The 27,990-nt window shown below is 34.2% G+C and overlaps 1 protein-coding gene across 6 annotated transcripts in view; it reads right to left on the minus strand.

The window, feature by feature from the left end:
• CEP85L (centrosomal protein 85 like) overlaps positions 1-27,990 on the minus strand; it is a 217,633-nt gene that overhangs the window by 36,981 nt on the left and 152,662 nt on the right. For all 6 annotated transcript variants that reach the window (XR_004321929.1, XR_004321928.1, XR_004321930.1 and 3 more), the window contains 5 exons: positions 19,569-19,748; positions 18,538-18,690; positions 16,378-16,532; positions 13,090-13,207; positions 12,454-12,504 (listed from right to left, as the gene is read on the minus strand). Coding sequence is in view for 2 of the 6 variants with exons in the window: in XM_032484777.1 (XP_032340668.1) it covers positions 12,454-12,504; positions 13,090-13,207; positions 16,378-16,532; positions 18,538-18,690; positions 19,569-19,748 (657 nt within the window). In the remaining 4 variants the exon portion in view is untranslated. The remainder of the gene's footprint in view (positions 1-12,453; positions 12,505-13,089; positions 13,208-16,377; positions 16,533-18,537; positions 18,691-19,568; positions 19,749-27,990) is intronic.

The raw sequence follows: 27,990 nt of genomic DNA on the forward strand, positions 1-27,990 counted from the left end.
TGAAAGTGGTTTTAAATTTGTTATTTAGATATCAATATCCAGAAATGTTAATCATTTTTGGCCCCATACATAAACAGCTCAAATGAAGGAAGGCTAAATGTGCCTTACTCAATGGATTCTACATATGCCACAAACCCAATTTAGGGGGAAATATTTGAAAGAAGCTTATGTTAGCAGTTTTACTATATAAACACACACACACACAAACCCACACAAGAGTTTCACAAATACATTTCTTTGTTTAATCATTTCTCCAGCAAAAATTATAGCCAAGCACTATCGGTGCACTGGATGATATATCAGTGAACAAAACAGTCAAAACTCTTGGTCTTTGTGGAACTTGTACTAGGAGGGAAAAGACCAAAGAAAATAACCATAATAAATATGTAAATTATGTAATATTATATACTAGAATCTGCCTAGTGCTGTGGAGAACAGAGCATGGGGGGGTGGAATCTCAAATGGGGTAGAATGAGAACTCATGGAAAATGTGATATTTGAGCAAAATCTTGAAGGAGGTGAGAGACTGTTCCATTGGTATCAAAAGAGTATGTTTCAGTCAGTGCACAGGTTCTGAGGCACAAGGTGTCTTCTCTGTTTGAAAAAAAGCAAGAGGGCCAGGGTGACAGAAAACAGTAAGAGATGAAGTCAAAGAAGGAAGACGATGTAGGGGATAGATTGTGTAAGCTCTTCTAAGCCAGGGTAAGAACTATGATTTTTACTCAGGAAAAAATGAGGAGCCACTGAAAAGTACTGGGAAGATACGGCATGATCTAGTTTTTGCTGAATAGGTCAGTTTGATGAGAACACACTGTAGGCAAGCAAGGATGGAAGCAGAAAGAAATAATCCAGATAAAGAATGAAGATGACTTGGACCAGGGTGGCAACAGTGGAAGTCAGGAGAAGAGGCCAGATACTAGATATATTTTGAGGAAACAGGATTTGCTCACAAACGTGAGGTAGAAGAAAAGTCAAAGATTTCCAGACTCAGCAAATGGAAGGGCAGATTTGCCATTAATAGATATGGGAAATAAGGAAGGTGTAGCAGGGTTTATGAGTTTTTGGTTTGGGGGAATAAGAAATTCAGTTTTGAACATGCTATGTCTGCTATGTCAAGTGGTGACGTTGAATAGGCAATTGGATATACAAGTTGTAAGGCCAGGGGAGCATTTTGAGCTGGAGATAGAAATTAGGGAGTAGAGAGCACACACATTGTATTTAAAAGCCAGAAGACTGCGCAGGCTCACTAAGAGAAGACAGAGAATCCTAGGAAAGAAACAAGCCTCTTTTTTGAAATATGAGACCGTGTGTGCATGTATGTGTATTTTTGCAGTATAACTGGCCTATAACACTATGTTAATTCCAGGTGCACAATATAATGATTTAATACTTCTATGCATTACAAAATGATCACAGTAAGTCTAGTTACCATCTGTCACCATACAAAGTTATTACAATATGATTGACTATATTCCCCTCACTGTATATTTCATCTCTGTGACTCATTCATTTTGTAACTGGAAGTTTGTACCTCTTAATCTTGCTCACTGACATATGATATACAATATTCTGAAAGTAATTTACATGTCTCCAAAATAAACCTTAAATACCACAAACGAACTAAACTTATCCCTAGATTATAAAATGGACAAGTTTCTATATAATAAGGTAATCTGTCCAATTTTTATATACTAGTATACTAACCTGCTTATATCTTTATTATAATAGGATTTATGCTACAGACCTTAAATTTATTCCGTCTAGTTAAATAAATCAAATAACAAAAACAATCACCAAAAAAACCTTAAAAAGCAAGTTCCTCTCAATTTTTTGGCCATCATTTTATTGTACATATTTAAATCATCTAGAAACAATGCATAAATCAGTCACTTTATTACTAAGTACAGTTGAAAGGTTTCATGCCATTATGTTTTATTAATACAAGCATAGTATTTTTCCAATAGCATATGTAACTATACATAAAAGGTAAGATAATAGTGCTACTATCATAAGAAATATCAATTAATAAGGAGCATGCATACTTAACAAGGTAAGATAAATGGCATCTAGAAATCAGTAATAAACAGAATGTACTCTTTAATAAAATTTAATAGTCTCTCTCAACACCTTTTAGAAAATTAAGTTAAGAAAATTTCATCTCCTACACGAGGCCACTCCTTCAAGACTGGATGAGGTGGCTGTTTTATCATAGAAACCAACACAGAGAGTCAAGAAAAATAAATATGTTCCAAATTTAAGAATAAGATAAAACCTCAGAAAAATACCTTAGTAAAACAGAGATAAGTGACTTACCTGATAAAGACTTCCAAATAATAGAAAATAATCTTTATAGATGCTCACCAAGGTAAGGAGAACAAAGTAAGAACAAAGTGACAATTTCAACACATATAAGAAAGTACCAAATAGAAGTCACGGAGCTGAAGAATACATTAACTGAACTGAATAACACAACAGGGAGTGTTCAACAGTAGACTAGGTGAGGCAGAAAAAAGGATCAGCGAATCTAAAGACGGGGCAGTGAAACTCACGCAATCAGAGCAGCAAAAAGAAAAGTGAAAAAGAGTGAAGACAGTTTAAAGGACTTATGGGACAACATTACGCAGACCAACACTCACATTTTAAGGAGGAGAGAGAGAAAGGGATAGAAAACTTCAGTGAGGTAATGGCTGAAAACTTCCCTAACCTGGGGAAGGAAACAGACATCCAGATCCAGGAAACTAAGAGAGTTCACATGAATCCAAAGAGATCCACTCCAAGGCACATTATAACCATATATCCAATAAGGGGTTAATATCCAACATATATAAAGAATTTATACAACTCAAGAGCAAAAATAATCATCATCCAATTTTTAAAAGGGTAAAGGTCTAAAAAGACATTTTTCCAAAGAATATACAAATGGCCAACAGGCACATGAAAAGTTGCTCAGCCTAACTAATCAGGGATATCTAAATCAAAACCACAATGAGATATCACCTCACACTTGTTAGAGTGGTTACTATCAAAAAGACAAGAAGTAACAAGTGTTAGCAAGGATGTGGAGAAAAGGGAGCCCTTGTGCGCTGTTGATGGGAATGTAAATTGGTGCCACTATGGGAAACATTATGGAGGTTCCTCAAGAAACTAAAAATAGAGCTACCATGTGATCCAGCAATTCCAGTTCTGGGAATTTATCCAAAGGAAATGAAAACACTAACTTGAAATATGTGCACCCCGAGATCACTGCAATATTATTTACAATAGCCAAGACATGCAAGCAAACTAAATGTCCATCAACAAACGAATGGATGAGGAAAATGTGATTTTATACACATATACACACAGATAGGACTATTATTCAGTCATACAAAGAATGAATCCTGAGGGAACGCTAATTCGAAGTTGCGCTATATACAATTACTAAGACATGGAAACAACCTAAACGCCCATCAACAGATGAATGGATAAAGCAGTTGTGGTATATTTAGACAATGGACTACTACTCAGCCATAAAAAATAATAAAATATTGCCATTTGCAGCAACATGGATGGACCTGGAGATTATCATTCTAAGTGAAATAAGACAGAAAGAGAAAGAAAAATACTACATGATATCACTTATATGTGGAATCTAAAATAAAGAAGAAAAAAAAAGACCCTAATGAACTCATCTACAAAACAGAAGCAGACTCTCAGACACAGTAAACAAATCTTATGGTTAATGGGGGAAAAGGGGTGAGAAGGGATAAATTTGGGAGTTTGAGATTTGCAAATGTTAACCACTATATATAAAATAGGTAATAAAATTTCTTATGTCTAGCACAGGGAACTATATTCAATATCTTGTAATAACCTTTAATGAAAAAGAATATGAAAATGAATATATGTACATTTATGCATAATTGGGACATTATGCTGTACACCAGAAATTGACACACTGTAATTGACTGTGCTTCAATTAAAATTAAATAAAATAAAATAAAATCTTTCAACATCATGGATGGAACTCGAGCACATGATGCTAAGTGAAATAAGCCAGACAAAGACAAATACTGAATGATCTCACTTACATGTGAAATTAAAAAAAAAAAAAAAACAACCAAACTCAGAGATAATACAGAACAGATACGCGGTTGCCAAAGGAAGGGGGTGAGAGAGGGGAGGGAATGGGTAAAGGGGGTAAAAAGGTAGTCAAAAGGTATAAGTTATTATTATTTTTTTTGGTGATGTACAGCATGGTGGCTACAGTTAACAATCCTATATTGTATATTTCAAAGCAGCAAAGAGAGTAGATCTTAAAAGCTCTCATCACAAGAAAAAAACAGTTGTAATTCTGTGGTAATAGACGTTTATTATTAGACTTACTATGATGATCATTTTGCAATACATAAAAATATCAAGTCATTATTTTACACTCCTAAAACCAATGTTATATGTCAATTATATCTCAAAAAATATAAGTTAACAGTTTGGAAAAAAAAAAGTATAGAGTTAATGACAACAGAATAAGATTTTTGAATCAGACAAAATTAGGCTCTGGGTGTATAGTTTATGTGCTATGTAATCATGGTTAAGCTATCTAATCTTTCTAAGCTCTGAAGTCATCAGAATGATTTTCCAACCTTGTAAAGTATTGTGAAAATTATACTATGTGTATGTAGACAACACTGTTGGTTGTCTGCCTATTCACAAATCCCATGGGTCATAAGTAGTCATATCTATATTCCTGGGGCATAGTTCACTGTATCGGGCTGAATGAACACCTGACCAAACCTGAGGAAATGCGACCCAGAGCATATGAGTTAGTCTCTGCAGGTAGTCGGAAATGAACTACAGAGCTTAAGGGCTGTGGGGCAGCCATATTCTGCCATGTGAGCTAAAGAAGGAAAGGAAATCAGTCTACAGAGAGAGAAAAGAATGAAGCGGACTGAAGTAAGAGCAGCCAGGCTTCACTCCAATCTATGGGTTCCACAGATATCTCTGCATTCTTGTAATATAGCAGATTCTACTATTTTTGCTTAGGCTAAATTGAATTGGTTCTGTTGCTTATGACCAAAAATCCTAAATGAACTGTACCTAGTATAAAATATTTATGCAAGAAATACTAGTTCCTTTCTTCTTATACTAAATATTTAAAAGCCCATTTCTTATTTCAAATCACTGTGATATATATACCCTTTTAATAACTTAAAATTTTACCTGTCAACTATACTAATAAAGCTAGAAATAAAAAGAATCCATTCCAAATGCAGCATTAAGGGTGAATGCTCTTGTGGGCAAAGGTTTTTTTTTTTTTTTTTCTCGTCTTTTATCACTAATTATCCCCTATAAGAGTGCCTAGTCCATGCTGGAAATTCAGTTAACAGTTACTGTATGAACTGAATTAATGAATAAGTGAAAAAGCATGAAAAAGTAACAATTCAATACCTAATTTGGTTTTGTTTAAGTAAAAGGCTATGTTCACTCATTCAAAATAGTTACTGAGCATCTTTTATGCACAAGGCACTGTGCTAAGTGCTGAACTGGATAAGTATTGTTCAAAGACCCTGGGAACCCACTATAAAGCTCTTGAAATAATTATCAGGGGGAAAAAAGCAGGCATTTTATTCATCTCAAGGAGCTAATAATGCCACCATATTGTACAGCATAATGTACTAAAAAAACATTCACTTCGGAGACAAAATTTCCAAATCCTACTTCTAGGCAGGTTGAACATAAGATGCTTCCCACGGCGGACTAGTTTTCTAATGCACTCCAGTTTAAATACCTTTCATTCCAGGAAAACACCCTTAAAACTATTCCCTCCCTTAAGGCTTACACAAGGAAAGATCAGACTAATACTTTTTAATTTCAGGATTTTTCACTTTGAGGCAGCCAGGAGTAACGGCCAAGGGCACAAACTCTGAGGTCTGACAGACATGAATTAGAATCTTAGCGGAGACCTTGGGCACACCTTTTTAAATCTCAGCAACTTCATGTATAAAAATATGCTCTTTCTTACCTTGTAAGATTACTGTTGAGGGTTAGTGATAATAAACATAAACCAGAAAGAACTGTTCTGTAACATGTAGTACCATCACCAGCATCGTCAATGACACCTCTACATCTGACAACAGAGGTTCCATTTCTCACTCTGGCCTAAGTGTGGACAAATAGTGAATTCCCTTTCCTCATTCTTCCACACTGATCAAAAGAATTTTAAAAATATTTGTAAAACTAATATGCAAGTACCATAAATATAGTCATTTTTTAGGTTTCTGTCTATAATAACTGAAGATAGTGTACAGCTCAAATTCCTCTCAAGTTAACCATCATCCTGCTACCCGATGTAATTTTAAAAAACAACCTGCCTGAGAGTTCTGCTTCCAGCATGATACCATGAGGCACTCCTCAGACGTGTTCCCCAAAGAAACTGGTGCAAATTATAAAAGCACATTTAAAGTTTCAGAAATGGTTCATATAGCAAATGAAGAAACACACATTCAAGAAAAGCTACTACAACTCAGAACAGCAGAAGTCTGTGGTATTTCAAACAAAATCCACTCAATCCCTAATCCCTCATAGCTCAGCAAGATAGAAATTCTACTCCAGATTGGGACAGCCAAGAACACAGGGCTCCCTCTCCCCAATTCCCAGTTGGAACATTATCTTCCTAGAAGAGGCAGGGCATCAGTATTTCTCATCCTTGCATTCAGCTACCTGTAGCTGAAGCTAAGTTCCAGGAAAGTGCAGCCAAAAGATGGGGGCTCCATTCTTCTGCTCAGGCCCTCTCATGGGATGAAGGCTTTTTACCTGGGGTATAGCACCACTGAGAATAGTGGCGTCCGACTGCCCCTGTCTTGGCTTCTTGGCAGGAGTCCCCACTGAGAAAGGCAAGCCAAGAGATCCAGAGCAGGTGCCAGGTCCATCCTCCACTAGCGCTCCCCTCCTAGAGAGTCACTCAGAAGCGTGACATAGTTCCCACCTATACCAGGTAGGCTCAGAGATTTTGCCTGGGGAGAAACAGGCCACAGAACAGAGAGCTCTGAACAGAGAGCCCTGAAGGAACTGAATTCATCTGCAACAGAGTGTGAAGTTCAAGCCTAAGGGCACTCTCAAAACAGCAGGAGGCTGTGGCCAAAGGCGGTTGGGAAGATATTGTTAGATTCATTGAACAGGCTAAACCGTAGGCTGGCCAGCTTCCAAGAGAGAAACAGTAAAAGACACAGCTGGGAAGGGCACTCTTGGGAACAGAAAAAATCTCAAACACTAACCTAAGAAACTATTCCTTCAAAGGAGCCAGTATGGACCTGTCTATGAAGCAATTTATGCCACAGGGCATTGCTGAAAACAACAGTGTTGACCTGGCAATTAATGGAGCTTAATAGCTGGTGTGGTCAAGGAAGAGTACAAAAGACCACATATTACATTTATATGAAATATCTAGCCCAATCTATAAAGACAGGAAGTGACTGCTACGGCTGAGGAGGGCATGGGGTTTAAGAGAATGACAGCGAAAAGTGGCAAGTCTTGAGATGACAAAAATGTTCTAAAATTAACTCTGGTCTTGGTTCCATACATCTGTAAGTATACTAAAAATTATTGAATTGTACAGTTTAAATGGGTAAACTACAGGGTGTGAATTACACACCAATAAAGCTGCTATTAACACATCAGCACAATAAAAAGAAGAGAACACCTGCCTGGGTTCCTTTTCTTCCAGCTCCTGATGTGTCCTCAGGCTTATAAGTAAGAGCTACCAAAACAATTTAAATGTGTCAGAACACAGCCAGGTGTCTCAGAACTAAACCACTTTTTGGACTTAAATCTCAGTCTTCCCAGTCAATTTCTGCTCATGGTCCAATGAGCAAGCTGAGGGTTGTACCAGACTTCCTAGGGGCTCTAGAACCAAGACTACTATCAGGCCACAAGTCAGAACTGCCCAGGGAACTTGTCAAAAACACACATTTCAAGCTTCACCCCAGAGAAACTGACTCATTATGTTCACAATGGGGCCCAGAAATCTGTATTTTAAAAATCACCCCAAATAATCTGAATATCCATACAGGTTTGGTGACCACTCACAGCATAAACAGGCTCAAGAATATTCTTTCATGATTCAAGTGAGCTGACTCCCTTTCTGCAACTCCCCACATCAGATGCAAAGAACTGATTTTTCAAAAGTTAAATCCACCTATTACATATCTTCTTCTAAGACTTCAATTAAGCAACAACTGTAATGTGCACACAACAGGCCTATATGCACATTAAAGATTTTTCTCTAAGTACAAAGATTAGAGAGAAAGTTTATTTTTAAAAAAAGCTACTTTTGCCTTGATAGAATACATATTTCTGGCTGCTAGGCTTTTTTTAAAAGTTAGTATTAATTTCTGATAAGAATATTTTCAGTTTTTCACACATATAACGCACTTACACATAGGTAAAACTTAAAAATTAAAAAACTTTGGGAAAGATTTCATGTCACGGCATATTACAAAAGTAGGATAATATAAAAAATAAAAGAAACATCACACAATAATAATGGGAAACAAATCAATATTTATTTAGGGTAAAGAAAATAAATTCTTATATTCTGCCTATATGACATTGTACAGGATTATGATCCATTTTCTCACAGTATCTACTGAGAAAACCTGTTTAATGAAGAAATTTTCTAAAAATTGGAATAAAACCTTCTGAGGCTGTGGAAGGAACTTCTCTTGAAGCGTTATAAACAGGATAGACTGTCACAGTTTTAAGATAGGTGGTCTCAATCATGCTGTTAAAAGTGAATAGTCTTAAAGGCTTTTAAAGCACCATTCTTACTTTTGTGATATTATCATTCATTGATAGCTGTCAATTCAGAAAGGCCATTTAAATGCATAAGTTCTTTCAATGAAACTTTTTTATATGTTAGCAAAAACAAATAATCATAACAAAACTTTTTACATTGTGTCTCCTCTGCCAAAAGATTACAATAACATACATTGATAACAGTTCACCAGAAACGAGCTTATGTAGTAGGTGAAATGAACTTTTGAGAAATAAATAGGAAGAAAAGTAATGCCCAATGAAGAACTTATACACATTCTGACTGTAGCCATGTTTATTGAAAATGATGGAAAACATTCTACTGCAAAAGTCTTTATATATTGCAAATTGACAGAAGAAAAACCTGTTAAGAGGAGAAGCCAGTTTAGCGAACTGGTTTCATGAACATAAAGAATGGCAATATTTCTAAAGGATCAATGAGTAAAGGTGTTCATACCAATTAACAATATCATCTGATGGTTGAACAAAATAGTAGATAAATTTGTTTTTATAGCACTGAAATCAACTTCAAAATCAGCATATACTTTTACCTGAAATACTACTTTTTCTATATTCAACAACAAACACAATATAACTAGCAGAAGACTGATTTCTCCCCAAACTTCCAAAGTTGTGAATCAATAAACTTGCCACTGACCTACACCAGGTATGTATTTATTTGACTTCTGGTGTAAGGTGGTAAACTACAGTTGTATTTTAAATAATAGCATTTTTACTCTGTGACAATGCTTTATTTTTATCTCCTATGAATTGTACATAAAATAAACATGGGATTTTACTTTTCTCTTCTGTCATAAAATTTAAACTGTAAGAATAACCTGTTGTCCCCAAGGCAATGCAGTACTCTGAATCAGCCAAGTAAACTTTATAACAAATTTGGCTTTCTCAATAGTTTGCAGGGATATAACAAAGCAGTGAAACGTGAAATTCTGATAATACCAAGTTGACTTTGTCTACTGAACACTCAAAAATGGAACAACTTCCCAGCACTATGGGGGGACAAAATATGCAAACTAGAATGGCAGTGACATTTTATAATAAACTTAATAGTATACTAATAGCTAAAATGCATAATTCATGTTACAAATGGTTGTGAAGTTCTTTGCTATTCTTAACTGTAAAGTATCTGTGTTATTTTGGTCATGAAAAGGTATCTGAAGGAATTAAATAGCTTGAGCACATTGGAAGGACATCACAATCTACACGGGAGTAAGGCTGGCCATCCTTTAAGCAAAATGAAAAGCTAGGAGCTCTAAATAACTAGTAATTGGAGGGAATTCTCTATTATGTGTATCAACTTGATGATATGCCCATTAATTATAATATAAAGCAACAAGAATACTTTTTCAACCCAAAGTGCTCTCTTTAGGATCCTGTGGTTTCCAATGATAGGTAAATAACTAGTATTCATTTTTTCAGAATAAACAATATTCTGAAGTTTTCAGCTTTTTACAGAGTACATACCTTTTATATCTATCACAAATAGCCAAATAACAAAAGAAACATAAAACTCAAGGTTTTTCAACTGTGAAGTGCCAAAAATAACAAGTTTAAATGAGTATGTTAAGCAAAAAATTTTCGCATTATCTGAGGCATATTTGTCTCCATCTGTAATTTTCTTTTTAAATAATATCTTGGTAAATATGTAGAGCTTAGTTATCAACATTTGCTGTTTATCTCTGTGAGCAAACTATGTCCTAAATTTATAGACCTAGATGGTCAGAATGGCTAAGACCAAAAAACAAAAAACAAAACAAGACAGCAATTGCTTCAAAAGATAAGACAATAGAATTAATGAGTATATTGTTTGGGCCTGAATATTTGGAAATAAATGCATCTCATTAATTTGACTTCCATTCTCTAATTAGCTTGAAGAAGTATAAGAATGTTAACTCAAGCATTTTAAGATCAAAGAATGGAAAGCCATATAATTATATATTCTTCCACATATTTATTGACATACAGCCATATCTAAATATGATTAAAAGACTTGGTTAATGTGTAACAGTAAATTGCATCATGATGCTTCCACTGAATGGAAAAAAATGCACATTTCAATTAATAAAATATATCCTAAACATCTATAATGTGAGAGAGAGTATGTGACAAATCCTACAAATAAATTTTTCAAAAATTCTGCAAGTTTTACCCAACAAAATGTCAATGCCAAAGGACAACACTGACTGTCCTCAGTTTGGATTGAGATAATTTTTATAAGATTCACTCCTTGGAAAATGTTACCACATGAAATAGATATTCCTTTCATTGTGGTCTATGATACAAAATAACGGCTGAAGGAAGCTAAGCATTTTGTGATTCGAATGGCTTGCAGAACAACTAAAGTTATGACTGTGGGAATACAAACTAAAGAGTTTAACAACTTCTGTGAATCAATTCAACAAGTCCACCCATTTGTTGAACTGAAGTATTGTTTGATTAACTTGATAGATCACTTAATGTGGCCAGAAGAAAATCAAAGCAGATTGTCCATAAATTCTGACACTCAACCATTTATGTTTTTCTTTTTTACTTCCATTTTTGAGAATTAATATTCAAATTAGGAGGTATAAAAATAAAGTGATTCAGCAAAATCTGTCCAATGGCTTTCCATCATACTTAGAATAAAATACGAAGACATATACCCCTATGTGATCTGCCCTAGGCTACTTTCTACCGTTCAGTCACCTCTCACTATACCTCATGATCACTGTGTTCCAGACTAGCAGCCTTCTTACTAGTCTTGGAGTACACCAGGCACAGTCAGGGCACTGGCTGCTCTCCTTGCCTCGAATGTTCTTCCCCTGGTTATCTTCATTCAGATCTACGTTCAAATATTGCTTCCTCAAGAAAAACTTCATGACTGCTGTATCTAATGCAGCACTATCTGTCATCACCCTCTATCAACTTTTCTTTTTCTTTTCTTTCTTTTTTTTTTTTTTAATAATAGCAAGTATTTCTACCTGACATTATATTTCCATTTTCTCCATCTCACCCCACTAGAATGGCCAGGGACTTGCTTTGTTCACTAATGAATCTACAGTGCCAAGAACAGTACCTGGCTTATATGCGGATGCTCAGTAAATGTCTGGCAAATCAATAAAAGAATGAAAATCCATTAAGTCTACAAATTTTGGTTTGTATTATGGGTTAGACATTCTAAGCTCTAGATATGCAGAACGATCTACCATACTCAACTCTCAAAAAACTAAGTAGGAGGCAAAGACACAAACATGTAAACGAAGTATTATATTTTGAAAACACAGAAAAAATAACGTATAGACTTATTAGGAGGGAGCGGGCAATCACAATGGACTAAAGACAGCCCATTGTCTTTAATTAGCAAATCACTGATGACTTTAACCAAGTATGTTCTCAGTAGTAGAGACAGACTACACCCAATTAAAAAGATAAGAGGTAAGGAATAGAGAAGAATAATCTTCACAATTTTGAAGAACTGATTTACCAAATATCATTTTTGTTCTAAAAAACTGAAAGATTAATATTGAAGAATTTGCAATGTCACCTCAAATGCTATTAATCTTTTCATACAAAAACATATATGCTTTAATATTTTTAGATATGTAATCATTGAGAGTAAATCAGTACAGAGTTAAATTAAAATAAGCACAAAACACTTCTTACCTGAATTTCTAAAATCATTCTGTCAATCTCATCTTGTTGGCTGTCTATTATCTAGAACACAGAACACAGGAAATACATCAGTCTGAATCAAACTGATTTTTCCATTGCTTTTTTAGAAGTACCAAATTTCAAGAAAACAAAAGCAGAGGGAATTATAAATTCATATTTTAAAAAATCAAGGTGTGTTATTTTTTTTTTTACCAGAAGTACTCATATTGAGTATCCTTTAAATAGCCATATGACTTGGATTCACACATACAATACAAAACTGCAAATGTCTTTCGTTAGTGCTTGACAAAACTTTTCTCTAATCTATACAATTTATAAACATAACTTTGAGACAGATTTTGAATAATTTAGGAAGGAAAAAGATATCCCATTGTTTTTGCTAGGAAGTAATATAATTTCTTTATTTGGGCTTTTATTTAAATTTAAATTATTTAAAGTTACTTAAATTACTATTTTATTTCCAAATAAAAATATTGAAACTAAAATTCCATAAATTATAAATATTAACAAAAATATAAATAAAAAAGAAGTAAGTATAAATTATTTATCTGCAAATTTATTCATATAGTATAGATTTCACTACCAAAGTTCACTATCAAAGGTCATTATCAAAGGAGATGTACTGACCTTAGTAGCATTCTCATTCTGTTCTCTCAGGTTATCATTTTCATTCTGAAGCTGTTTTGCATCTAACATGGGAAGGCGAATTCCATCTTCAAGACATCTTTCTACTTTTTGCTGCAAACTGTTTTAGAAAGACATAATTATATGAAGAAAATAAGCTCCATGTGCTGAATTTGGTAAATGACTTCAACATAAATGAAGTCCCTTCTTAGGGTCTAAAATATTTTTTAAAGCCAGCAATAATAAAGACCTACAGACAGCAGATGAACAAATTGAGTGCCTATATTTCATACAAGTAAGAAATACAATGGAGGCTGGTTATCTTTTCAGAAATAGCAAATATGAGACCAGAGGCAAGAGTTATTTAGTATTATGACATCATTAGGACCTAGTGAAGTCCTTCATGCCCCTAATCTGAGCTCTGTAATCTAAGCCCCATACTTTCCCTCTTCCCAAAAAGCAGAGTTCCTTGATTAGGATGACTGTGCTAGGGAGTCTAAGAATATGGATACCCATCTTCTGCCCTTCATTCTGAGTTCAGCAAAAGTTTGTTTGTAAGGATAGCTGGCGCCTAAACCAGCAGAATTACATCTCTCCTTCATTAACAGAGCAACTATCTAATATACTTATTACTTGGCCTAACAGTTTCTCATGCTATGCTTGGCCTAGAGTTGCGTTTTAGAAGATGGAACAACAAAAAAGTAGTCCCTTCGGTACATTAAGAATAAAAGATAGTGGGGAGGGTATAGCTCAAGTGGTAGAGCACATGCTTAGCATACACAAGGTCCTGGGTTCAGTCCCCAGTATCTCCTCCAAAAATAAATAAATCTAATTACTTCCCCCCACTAAAAAATAAATAAATAAAATAATTTTTAAAAAAAGAAGGGGGGAGGGTATAGCTCAGTGGCAGAGTGCATGCCTAGCATGCATGAGGTCCTGGGTTCAATCCTCAGTACTGCCATTAAAAAACAAATAGATAAATAAACTTGAAACCAAAAAAAAAAAAAAGTCAGATAAGAATAAAAGACGAAGGGCAGACGAGGTGTATGTGGTGGTGGTGGTGGGGGGTTTTGGGGTGGAATGTTAGCTTTGAGAAAGGAAGAATAGTATTTATTGGGTTAAAAGAAACTTTACCATCAGCAATAATGACCAAAACCAAACACAATAGCAAGACATCAAGGAACAGTTCCACTTTAGCCTGTAATCACACTCGAGTTGCAAAACGCTAAGAGAAATAGACTTACAATGTGGGTTTTGATATTTTCATTATTTTTTTTCTTTCAAGTATTATGGCTATTGTGCTTTCTGTCTCCTGCCTCCCTACAAAGAAGAAATGCTGTATCTAGACTATGGACAAAGAGCTGACAGTCCTAAATAGTATAAGAAAGATGTGTTAAACAATGGCACCAGAGAAGTTTTTATATATTATGAATGTACTGAGTGCTCTGCAATATATATTGTTACTAGTCATAAAAGTATTTGCTTTTTCAGTCTAAAAGTGAAAAATATGTTGTTTTTGTCCCAGTTCAGTGTGAAGACACTAATTCTATGTACTTATAACATTCCAAGAAAATAATTACATTGAAATTATTAAGATCTTTCATATTAAAAAGGGAAAAAAGAACCAGCCATGTAGAGGGGAAAACATACTCTGTCATGGAAAAATATCAAACAAATCTTCTTTCATGTACATTTTTGTTTTGTTTATGTTATGAAGTACACTCACTTAGAAAAGTAATAAATCTCTTGAATAGCAAAGGTACCAACTACCACATTAATCCCATCCATATATTTTACTCAGGTTTTCATTTCTAACGGAAAATTTTTCTTATCTCATCTTTAAATCCCCAAAGTTCTTATGTATTCACAAAGCAGGAAACTTAGGGATATTACATAAAAACAGATAAATGTAATGATATATAATTTATAGTCACATAACACATCTGAAGTTCTTCTGCAACTTAAGTAAGTCTACATCATGTAGCTGAGGAAACTGAAATAACATTCCTACCCCTCAAGTCAAGTGATCCTACAGCCATACAATATTGAAGGACTTTAGAAGACCTTCTTTGGTCCTTTACATCTACTAAAAATCAAGAGAAGTTTCCTAGGATGGTATCATCTCAAGAGAGTATCAAGATAAGACACAGAAAATGGATTCTGAAGTGTACTATACTAAATCTTTCCAAATCAAGAATACTAGGCTCAATGTTCTTCAAAAACCTAATAAAAGAGAAAATCTAAATAAAAGAGAAGGTATAAAATCATATTAAATATGTGAAAGCGCACAACGGAATGAAACAGACATGCAAATTAGTTTCAGGTGTTCCTAGTTCTCTTCATAAAACAGCACAGCTTGAGTTTATGATCATAATGCCCTATAAAACAGAACAAATGCATTACCTCTTTTCATTTTGTTAGAAGATGAAAGAAAAAAGATATACGGTTGAATTAGTGGAGGCCAGGAAGTCGTTTTGAGACTAGCGAATAGGATGTAAGATGTGGAGTAATAACCTAGTTACCTTCCCCACCCCACACCCCGGCAAAAAAAAAAAGGTGATGATGTAACATTTAAAAAAAATACCTGTACCTTCAAAAAATAAAAAAATAAATAAAAATAAAGCAGAAAATTGGAGAAAACTAAAGGTAGAATCAAAGGAATATAAATTTTTTTGGAGGTGCGATGAGAAACACTGAAGAGTGTGAATTGTCCCAGAAATCAGAGGTTTTCTGCACTGAAATCCAAGGAAAAAAAGTAGATCAGGCATATTTAAGACTTTGAAAACAGTAGTAAAGCAATTTTAGCATGGAATTATCAGATGGATTTTGATTTAAAAAGTGAGTTACATTGAATTATATATAACTGATAGAAGCATAAAAGGTACATTTCTTAAGTTTTTTGTTGTTGTCTTATTCTTCAGGATAGTTTAAATCTATTTATAGTTGACAATCTATTAAAGTTTTTTTTAAGTTTTACAAAACAGAGTACACGTAGATGCATATATGGCATAGTTTTCTAGGTTTGTCAGGACTCTAATATTAATTTCCCTGCTTAAATACATTGGCAAACTATATTAGCAGTTAATATTCACTGCAATTCTAACTGTATTAAATTAAAAGAGAAGACTCCCGTGAGGTAAGATATGTGAGTAAACTTGGAAGGTACATGGTAAACAGTCATTTATTTTAAGTAAAATGCCTTATGAAAAATAATAACTATTTTTTATGAAATAAAACTTTATTTATGAAAAATAAAGAATAACATAAAAGAATTACCAAAGGTTTTCTTACCTCTGAACTGTAGTCACCAACTCCTTCTCTTTCCTTTTCTGGCATATTAGCTGTGCCTCTTTTTCTTGGCACTGCTTTTTGAACTCTTCAAGCTCTTTTTCCATATCTATCAAAGTTTCTTGCAAATTCTTATTTTTTTCTTCTAGAACTTGTAGCTAAGGAGAAATTTTTTAAAGTTTATAACACAAGGAATATTAAGTGTGTTTCTACCAGAAAACTGTTACTAGGTTCTCAAGAATTAATAGATTTATGGTTTAAATCACAATATCTGCATTTCATGTACAGTACTTAACATTATCTCCTCCTTTGTGAAAAGGGAGCTGGGAGAATGGGATTATGGAGAAGAGAATGGGGTCAGAAATTTCTAGAAGACAGAGAAAGGTGAATGACCTTAATTTGGGGGTATTTTAAAAATTTTATTTTCAATTGTGGCAAAATATATGTAGCATAAAATTTAGCATCCTAACCATTTTTAAGTCTACAGTTCAGTAGTGTTAAGTACATTCATACTGTTGTACAACTACTCACCAGAACTCTTTCCATCTTACAAAACAAACTCCCTAACGACCTCTCCCCTTAGTCCCAGGCTTTGACTGTCTGTCTCTCTGAATCTGACTACTTTAGGTACCTCATATCGATTTTTCTCTAATTTATTTATCTTTAATCAATTTATCTTTGTGACTAGCTTATTTCGCTTGGCAAAATGTCCACAGGTTCATCCATGTTGTAGCATGTGTCAAGATGTCTTTCCTTTTAAGGCTGAATTTTATGTATACACCACAGTTTGCTCATCCATTTACCTACTGGTGGACACTTGGGTTGCCTCTGCCTTTTGGCTATTGTAAATAATGCTGCTATGAATATTCATTGTGTACAAACATCTTTTTGAGATCCTGCTTTCAATTATTTTGAGTATATAACCAGAAATGGAATTGATAGAGCATATGGTAATTCTATTTTAAATTTTTTTGAGGAACCATCATATGGTTTTCAATAGTGGCTATACCATTTTACATTCCCGTCAATAGTGCACAAGGGATTCTAATTCACCACATCATTACCAATGCCTGTTATTTTGCTTTTCAGATATTAGCCATCTTAATGGGTGTAATGTGGCATGAGTACATGTTTTAAAATCTATATTCCTCTCTGTTCTTGCTCATATAAACTCCTATGGGTCCTTCTTTATTTTTTCAGGACATCATCCTCTCTTAGTTTTACAATTTATAAATTAACATAAACAGATAATGTGTTGTAAGTCTAGAGTCTACAGAATAATGATACTCCATGGATTAGATCAATGATTCTCAACTAGGAGTGATCTCCTCCCACTCACCCCAGGAGGCATTTGGAAATATCTGTAGACATTTCTGGTTTTAGGGGGAAGAGGAGGAGCAGTGCTATGGGCATCCAGTGGGTAGAGCCCAGAGATGTTGTTAAGCATCCTTTAATGCACAGGACAGAATCCCATGACAAAAAAATTACCTGCCCTCAAATGTCAATAGTTCTGAGACTGAAAATCCCATGCTTAGAAAGATTGTGAGAAAAGACTGAAGAGTAAGTTTAATGGATTTACAAATAAGTCTTCAAGACGACAGGCCTCAACAGAGTTGGTAGAAAGATTTTGGATGAAATACTGCTAAGAAAGGAAAATGGTCAGAAGAGAAGTCGGAGGAGTAAATGCGGTCATAGATTAAAATATAAGAAAGAATGCATGGAAAGATTAATAAGAATGATTAAAACAAATCAAATACCTGGAAAGATAGCCCTAAAAGGTCTTGTTAAGCCTTGGTGGATCCCAGAGAATACTGGGAAAAGTCAAAACTGAGGGACATGCATGTGTGTGTATGGGGTGGGGCATCACTGGTTTAGGAATGAAGAGTTCAACAGTAAATGACAGGTTCATTAGGAAGGGAACTGCATATTAATTAAGAACAAGAAAGATCTATTTATGCTTAAATGAAGAAAAGTTTCTAATTAAAGTTAATAAAAATAGCAATTAAGCACAAAGATGTAATTTATAATTAGCCAAATATATAAGTAAATTTTAATTACAAAAATTTATAAAATGAATAAAAATAAAAAATTAAATGTCTAAAGAGTCAACTTAAAAGTAATGTTTTCATGTCACTTAAAGATAAGCATTTTATTTCCCGTTACCTGTAGACTCTGACTCTGCACATCATCAAGAGTTGGAAGATCAGCTAGATACTTTTCCAAGGTCTCAATTCTCCTCTGCTTTTCTTTATTTTGTTCAGCCTCCTTCTGGCATTTCTTTTTCAGGCTACTGATGTATCTATCTCTGGTTTTAAGCTAAAGAAAAAGATTATGAATATTTAATGGTTCTGTGTCAAAAAAATATTATCAAAACCAACATCCTAATCTCAGGCATCAGTGTATTTACCAACAGTTCCAGATATAGTTAAGACCACCACCAACTTAAGTATGATTTATCTTATTTCATAAATTCTAAGATTCACATTTTTCAAGTTCTCCTAACACTGAAATAAAGAGTTTTGGAATTTTTGTTTGATTTTACAACTGATGGTTAGCCAGGTAACAATATTGGTGTAGTTTTTATTGCCTGTACATGTGTAAATTTGGTCAAGACTATCGATATCTTTGTCATTTCAACAGTGTTATGTAGACGTTGAAAGTGTGTTGAGTTTAAATGATATTTAAAATACCTTTGAAATGCTACATTATAATTTGTCACTGAAAAATGTTATTTGGTACCCAGAAAGACAGAAATAGTATTTGGCTTTTAGCTACTTCTGAAACAAGGACTTCAGCTTAAATAACTTGAAGTCATTTGCTTATAAAAGAAAGACCACTTTTATTTCATTTACCAATCCTTCATGTCCCACATGACAAAGATATAGGGCCCCAAAAGAAAAAGGAGAACAGTTATTGGTGTCTCATCTCAGTGTAGGCAACTAACTTTTAAAAAGTTTTACTATTACTTATAAAAACATAATATAATATACAACGGTATTCTGATCTCTCAAAAAAAAAAGGGGCGGGAAGTGGCTGGATTTTTGTAAATAGCACAGGGTTTCCCAAAAGTTGCTATAAAACTAATTACTTCAATATAAATATAACCTGGTATGACACCTGGCACAGTGTAGATGACATAATTATCTGCTGAAGGAATGTCACTGACCTCATTCAACTTTATGAAAAATACCTACCTTTTCCTCCAGTTTCTTCTTCTCTTCACTAAATTGGCTTATTCTTTGTTTGAGAAACTGATTGAGCTGTAAAACCTCTTTCTCAGTAGATGCGAGTTTTTGCTCAAGCTCGTCTTGCTGGGAATGGGATGCTGACTGATCTGAAAATGGAGTCTGGAGGGAAGTGTTCTCATATTGTGGCTATTCAGAAAGAAAAAAATATAGATAAGGTTTTAAAAGTTTACTCGTCTTGAACAAATGGAAAGAAATTAGAAATGAGGTACAGCACAAAGAGTACACATAGCCTTTAACAACAGACAGACCTTGGCATAAATCCCAGCTCTCCTGCTTCCTAATTACGTGTCATGATTAAATCAAATTGCTTATTATCACCAAGTCATGTAAAGTCCCTAGCACAGAGCAGATGCTTAATAAAAGGCAGCTATTATTTGGCTAAAAAGTATAATTAGAGTGTAAAAGGTACACTATATAGAAGTAAAAATTCTAGGGAAATAAATAAAAGCTAAAGAAATATTTCCTCACAGGTGATCATTTTCAGCTAATACTAAATTCAATAGGTATTAATAGTGTTTCTCCTAGCTAGCCAAAGTAATGTCCATGAGATCAGGGATTTTTGTCCATTTAACAGTGACTGGCACAAAATAAATGCTCAAAAAATAATTGCTGAATGAATAAATGCTACTATTCTTTCCATGAGTAAAGCTTTGAAGGAAAGTCAGACAAGATCTTTCCCCTCCCCTTCCCCTTGCAGCATTAGAATCTGGAAGGGGAGGGCAGGAAATATAAATACTTCCACAAAGAAATTAGAATGTGATAAGTGCTATAAGAGATACTAACAAAGTAATGTGAAAGTAAAGAAACAGATTATTTTTTCATTTACTAAATATATATGTTATGCACTGTGTACTGGGGAGTCAAGAGTTAATAAAACAAGGTCCCACCAGTTTAAAGAAGCGTCACACAGAAAAAGACGACAAAAACTGTCTAATTGCTAAGACAGTTATATGTGTAGTAGCTCTGGAAGGGTTTTACAGAAGTGAACTTGAACTAGGCCTTGAAGAACTCATACTTCTTCAAAAGGTAGAGACGCAATTCAAAAATTATATAAACAGTATGGTACTAGCACAAAAACAGAGACATAAATCAATGGAACACAATAGAGTCCAGAAAAGCACTCATACTTATTTGGTCAACTGATCTATGATAAAGGAGGCAAGAGTATACAATAGGGAAAAACAGCTCCTTCAATAAATGGTGTTGGGAAAACTGGACAACTACATGAAAAGGAATCAAACTCACCATTTACAAAAATAAACTCAAAATGGATTAAAGACTTAAGTATAAGACCTGAAACCATAAAACTTCTAGAAGAAAACATAGGCAGTCCACTCTTTGCAATTAGATGAGCAATATTTTTTTGGATTATGTCTCCTCAGGCAAGGGTAACAAAAGCAAAAATAAACAAATGGGACTAAATCAAACTAAAAAGCTTTTGCACAATGAAGGAAACTACCAACAAAATGAAAAGGCCACCTCTGAATGGGAGAAGATAATGGAAAATGATATATCTGACAATGATTTAATATCTAAAATATACAAAAAACTCATACAACTCAACATGAAGAAAAAAGCAATTAAAAAATGGGCAGAGGACTTGAATAGACATTTTTCCAAAGAGAACATACAGATGGCCAACAGGCATGTGAAAAGGTACTCAACATCACTCGTCACAGGGGAAATGCAAATTAAAACCAGAATGAGACACTACCTCACACCTGTCAGAACAGCTATCAGCAAAAAGACAACAAATTAACAAGTGTTGGCCAGGATGCGCAGAGAAGGAATCCTTTGCACTGTTGGTGGGAATGCAAACTGGTGAAGACATTGTGGCAAACAGTAGAGCAGTTTCTCAAAAAATTAGAACCAGAACTACCATATGATCCAGCAATTCCACTCCTGGGTATTTATTCGAAGAAAACAAAAACGGTAATTCGAAACGATATATGCAACCCTATGCTTACGGCAACAGTGTGTACAATAGCCAAGATATGGAAGCAACTTAAGTGCCTATCAATAGATGAATGTATAAAGAAAATGTGGTACACAATAGAATATTACTCAGCTACAAAAAAGAATGAAATCTTGCCATTTGCAACAATATGCATGGACCTGGAGAGTATTATGCCCAGTGAAGTTAAGTCAGACAGAAATAGGCAAATTTCATATGATTTCACTTATATGTGTAATCTAAAGAACAAAACAAATGAACAAACATAACAAAAACAGCATCATAGATACAGAGAACAAACAGGTGAGGGAGATTAAGAGGTACAAACTTTCAGTTACAAAATTAGGAAGTCACAGGTATGAAATGTAGTGTTGGGAATATAGTCAATAATAATGTAACATCTTTGTATGGTGGCAGAAGATAACTAGACTTATCATGGTCACCATTTTGTAATGTACAGAAATATCATATCATTATGTTGTACACCAGGAACTAACAGTGTTGTAGGCCAATTATACTCCAAAAACAAAAAAACTCAATGGAAAACAAAGATCAGATTTGTGGTTCCCAGAGGCAGGGGGGAGGAGGAGGGGAAATTGGATGAAAGTTGTCAAAAGGTACAAACTTCTAGTTATAAGTAGTAGGGATGTAACATACAGCACGATAAATATAATTAACACTGCTGTATGTTATATATGAAAATTGTTGAGAGTAAATCCTAAGAGTTCTCATCACCAGGAAAAAATATATTTTTTCTTTTATTTTGTATCTATATGAGATGATGGATATTCACTAAACTTATTGTGGTAATCATTCATGATGTATGAAAGTCAGATCATTAGGCTGTACACCTTAAACTTACACAGTTCTATATGTCAATTATATCTCAATAAAACTGGAAGGAAATAAAATTTTTAAAATTACATAAACAGCATTTATCATATATAGGCTATTTCAAATCAAAGATGACAGACTCAGGTGATGCCCTTTACAAACTCAAATTCTAATGAGAGGCATAAGAGAAACCCTTAGATAACCATATAGGACACAGAATGGTATGGCAGCCAAAGAAAAGCCATCTTAAGTACAAAGTGTTGGGAGGTGAGAGGATAAATGAAGAGGGCTTTGGGAGAATTAGGGAAAAGGCTTTACTGGGGAGGTAGCTTTTGAGACACTTTGAAAGTAAGCAGGATTCTGGCAGGAATGGAGAAAAGGAGATAAGCATACTAGAAAGAACATTCTAAAAAGGTAAAAGATGGAATACATGCAGAGTACCCATGTTTGTTTAAAGGATAGATTTTAAGAGGGAGAAATTAAAATATCTAAGTGGGACCATACTTTAGAATCACAAGTTCAGAGTTCAACCTTAATTCACTGGAAATGGGAATTTAGTAATGGTATTATATAACAAGAAAGTTACACGATTTAAGAAGTCTGTGCTATCAACACCCCAAAAGAGAAAGATTTTTAAAAAACTGATAGAAATAGCAGAAGAGAACCTTTTTAAAATCCCCAATACCAGAACAGTAGCAAGATGATTAATTCAGAAGGTCCAACATCTGATGAGAAGGAACACCAGAAGTTGAAAAAACATGTTTCCCAAAAATAGAGGACATAAATACTAGCATAATGAATAAAAATAAATAAACTCCAAGGTATAACCTCTGAAATTTCAAGAGGATGAAGAAATAAATCTTAAAAGCTTCAACAACAACAACAACAACAACAAAACATTTGACACAAAGAATCTGAAGGGACTGAATTTCACAAGAGTTCTGAAAACTGACCAAGATGACCGTGGAAAAATGCTTTCTGATTTCTAGGGAAAAATGACTCTGACCAAGATTTCTATACCCATTCTAAAATGTCTATTTTAAAAAGATAATTTCTGAAAAAGTATGTTCTCAGTGTTGTCAATAACTAACCCATCTCAGCAGGTATCTCTGAAATATCTACAATCATCTTTCCTCCTGGCCAGATCCTCACTCTACAGTCTCAGAATACACTTCAGATCTCACTAATGGAACCAATATTCTTCGGCCATAAAACTAAAAGGTCCTAGATTTTATACAATTCTCTTTCCATTTTGAAAACCAGATTCCATCACCAATTTACTGGCCCTATATTGTACAATCCCATATTTACCCTTACAAAAACTGCTTTCATCAAATCAAAGATGCTATCAATTTTAAGATATTATTTTAAGAGAAATGTTGATATGTGGCAATTTTTTAACATGGAGGGAAAAAAATGTAGATCTTAGAGTAAATGAAATATGATACCAAAAAAAAAAAAAAAGTCTGTGAACTCTGTTTTGTAACTCTCTGTATTATTCCCTAGCATTTACCCTAGTGTGAAAACTCTTTAGATTAAAGTAAAAAGAAAAGAGGAAAGAGGAAAAAGGACAGGAGAGTGCCACAACAACTGGAAGCAGTGTTGAATTAAAGGATGTGGTGACTGGATGTGAATATATCACTTGAAATTATCTTAACCTATTTAGCTAAAAAAAACAAAACCCCGAAAAACAAGGAGCTCAACAAGAGCATTGACAATAGAAGAAAGAAACTCTGGAAGCAGAAATGAGAGGATATAGAAAAATTATTTTTTAAAATGTGAATGGACAAGAAATGTTAACGATAACTAAAGGTTTGAAATTCTGAATCTAAGTAACAGGGAAGATCATATTCTGAGCAGAGGCAAGGTTATATGGGAGAACAGGTCTAAGTAGATGTACTTAATTACAATTAAAGCCTATTGATATTAAGACACCAGCTGAACATACAAATAGATATGAATATCAGGGAAAGAAATCAGTCTAGAACCCAAGAAAATGGCTAGGAAACTGTAAAAAGTTAATACAGATTTACGATTTCCAGTCTGGCATATAATGAGCTCAGAATCTGCCAATCTGTTTTACCAAGTAAAAAGCTGAACAAACTTAAAAATCAACAACTCTTCTTCGATGTCCCAGAGAAGTGACGTCACAGGGAAAACTGCTCCCCCACAAATTCCATAAGCAGACAAATAGAAACAATCATATTTACTGGAACAGAATTACCCATGGGAACCAGTGCTGGAGTAGGAAGACCAGGACTGTGATGAATTTGCTGAAGGCTCAGAGTGAATAAGTCTGAGAGTCAAAAAGTACAGGGGCACCTGGTCATAGAGGACACACAATTTTCTTGAGTTTTACCACCAGAAGCTCTATCAGGTCCTCACAGTATCAGAGAAAAATCTCCTCATGCTTTCAGCAGAGGAGGGGAAAAAAAAAACTATTTTGAAATGCCAGAACACCATACTCTTCTTAACAAGGCCCACCCTGAGGAGAAACTATTTTACCAGAGACTAACCTACCTAGAAGGGAACCAACAAGCCTAGAAGGAAAATACTCCAAATCAGTTCCCTCTAGTGTTCCACATGAGGGAAGAATTAATATCCAACTCCAGTTGCCTCGAGCCATCTTGTCCCACCTAAGGGTGGGAAGGAAAAAACTGACAGGCACTGGTGAAGTTCACAGTCCAGGAGCACAGGCTCATGAAAAGACTAAGATCTAGTCTAAAGACTACAGAATGTTTCTCCCTCTCACACACCTTACCACTACAGTACTACAAAGGCCTATTGACCACATTTCCTTTTACCAGTACACCTGGGGAGACTGAACAAGCATCAGAACCAGAGTCAGATATGCCACAAATATTGGAATTATCAAACCACAAATTTTTTAAAACTATAATTAATACGCCAAGGGCTTTAATGCTAAAGTAGACAGTGTGCAAGAACAGATGGATAATGTAAGATCAGAGATAGAAGTTCTAAGAGAGAATATAAAAGAAATTTTAGAGATCAAAAATACTGTAACAGAAATGAAGAATGTCTTTAATGTGGTTATCAGTAAACTAGACAGGGCTGAAGAAACAATCTGTAAGCTTGAGGATATGACAATAGAAACTTCCAAAACCAAAATCCAAAGAGAAAAAAGATTGGGAAAAATAGAACAGAATATCCAAGAGCTGAGAGATAACTACAAAAGTTTTAACACGCATGTTACAGGAACACCACAAGGAAAAGAGAGAAAGAAAACAGCAATATTTAAAACAATACGATTGAGAATTTCCCAAAATTGTCAGACACCACAACCCAGATCTAGGAAGCTCAGAGAACACCAAGCAAAATAAATGCCCCAAAACTACACTTGGACATATCATATTTAAATTTTTGAAAATCAAAGGTAAAAAAAAAGTCTTGAAAGAGGACAGAGGGAAAAACATCTTACCTATAGACAGGAAAAGATAAAAGTTTTATCCAGCTTCTCAGAAACCATGCAAGCAAGAAGAGAGCAGAGTGAAATTTTTAAATTGTTGAGGAAAATCCCCACCAACTTAGATCTCCATATCTTATGAAATTATCCTTCAAAAGTGAAAGAGAAATAAAAACTTTCTCAAACAAAAATTGAGGGAATTTGTTGCCAGTAGACTTGCCTTGTAAGAAATGTTAATGTTAAAAGAAGTTCTTCAGAGAGAAGAGAAACAATAAAGGTTAGAATCTTGGATCTACATACATCTAGAAAGGAAAAGCATCAGAGAAGGTGTAAGTGAACATAAAATAAAAGCTTTTATTTTTCTTAATTGATCTAACAGATAAAAGATTACTCAAAATAGTATTGACAACAATGTACTCACACACGTGTGCCCATGTACACACTTACATATAAGTGAAATGAATGACAGCAATGATACAAGGAAGAGGAGCAGAAGTTGAGGAACACTTAGTATTTGCACCTCCCAGGAAAAGCAGTATTACCTGCAAGTGGACTTGTATTGGTTATAAACATATATTGCAAACTCTAGGGTAACCACTAAAAAAATTAAACTAAAAAAAATCTTTTAATTAAAAAAAGTGTAATCTATATGGTAAAAAAAAAAGAGAGAAAATGGAATCATATGAAATGCTCAATTAAAGCCACAAAAGACAGAAAAGATCTAGAAGAGAAAAACATGAACAAAGAATAAGAGCAACAAACATGGTCAATATTAATCCAACTATGTTAATAATCACTTTAACTGTGAATGGTCTAAATACATCAACTGAAAGAGATTGTCAGAGTGGATCCAGAAACAAGATCCAACTATATGTGTCTACAGGAAACTCACTTTAAATATAAAAACTTATACAGATTAAAGAAAAAGGATGGGAGAATGGGAAAAGAGATATCATGCTAACATTAATCAAAAGAAAACTGGAGTAGCCATATTAATTTCAGACTTAAGATTACAAAAATTTATCAGGAATCAAGAGGAGCAATACATAATGATAAAAGGGTCAATACTTCAAGAAGACATAACAATCCTTAACGTGTACATGCATTAAAATATGTGAGGCAAAAACTGACAACTGCAAGGAGATACAGGTGAATTTACTATAATAGATGGAGAATTTATAACCCTCTATCAGAAATGAACAGATTTATCAAGCAGAAAATAAGGACACAGTTGAACTTAAGAGCACCATCAACCAACTGAATGTAACTGACATCTACAGACAACTTCATCCAACAAGAGATTATTCATTCTTCTCAAACTCACAAGGAACATTCACCAAGACAGGCCACATTCCAGGCCATAAAACACACCTTAAAAAATTTAAAAGAAGAGATATCACACAATGTATGTTCTCAGATCATAATGGAATTATACTAGAGCTCAACAGAAAGGTAGCTGGAAAATCCCCAAATGCCTGGAGATTAAACAATACATGTCCAAATAATATATGGTCAAAGAAAAAAATCTCAAGAGAAATTTTTAAATATTTTGAACTAAATGAAAATAAAAATACAAATTATCAAAATTTATGGGATGTAGTGAAAGTAGTGCTTAGAGGGAAATTTATAATATTGAGTACATACATTAAAAAAAAAGAAAGACTTAAAATTAATAATGTAAGCTTCCACCTTAGGTAACCAGACAATGAAGAACAAATAAAATCCAAAAGTAGGTAAAAGAAAAGAATAAAATTGAGGGCAGAAATCAATGAAATTGAAACAAGAAGAGATAAAAATCAATAAAACCAAAAGCTGGTTCTTGAAAAGATCAATAAAACCAATAATCAGATAACCAGGCTAACCAATAAAAGAGAGAGAAGACATAAATTTACATCACTACAGATCACATGGACATTGAAAGTATAATAAAGAGATATTATGAACAACTTGATGCCTACAAAGTTGATAATCTAGATGAAATGGACCAATTTCTTGAAGGACACAATCTGCCAAAACTCACACAAGAAGGAACATACAATCTGAATAGGCCTATATTTACTAAAGAAACTGAATCGATAATTAACAACCTTCCAAAACAGAAAGCATCAGGCTCAGATGGGTTTACTGGTGAATTCTACCAAAAATTCAAAGGAAGA

Source organism: Camelus ferus, chromosome 8 (genome assembly GCF_009834535.1).
Source record: "Camelus ferus isolate YT-003-E chromosome 8, BCGSAC_Cfer_1.0, whole genome shotgun sequence".
NCBI lineage: Eukaryota > Metazoa > Chordata > Mammalia > Artiodactyla > Camelidae > Camelus > Camelus ferus.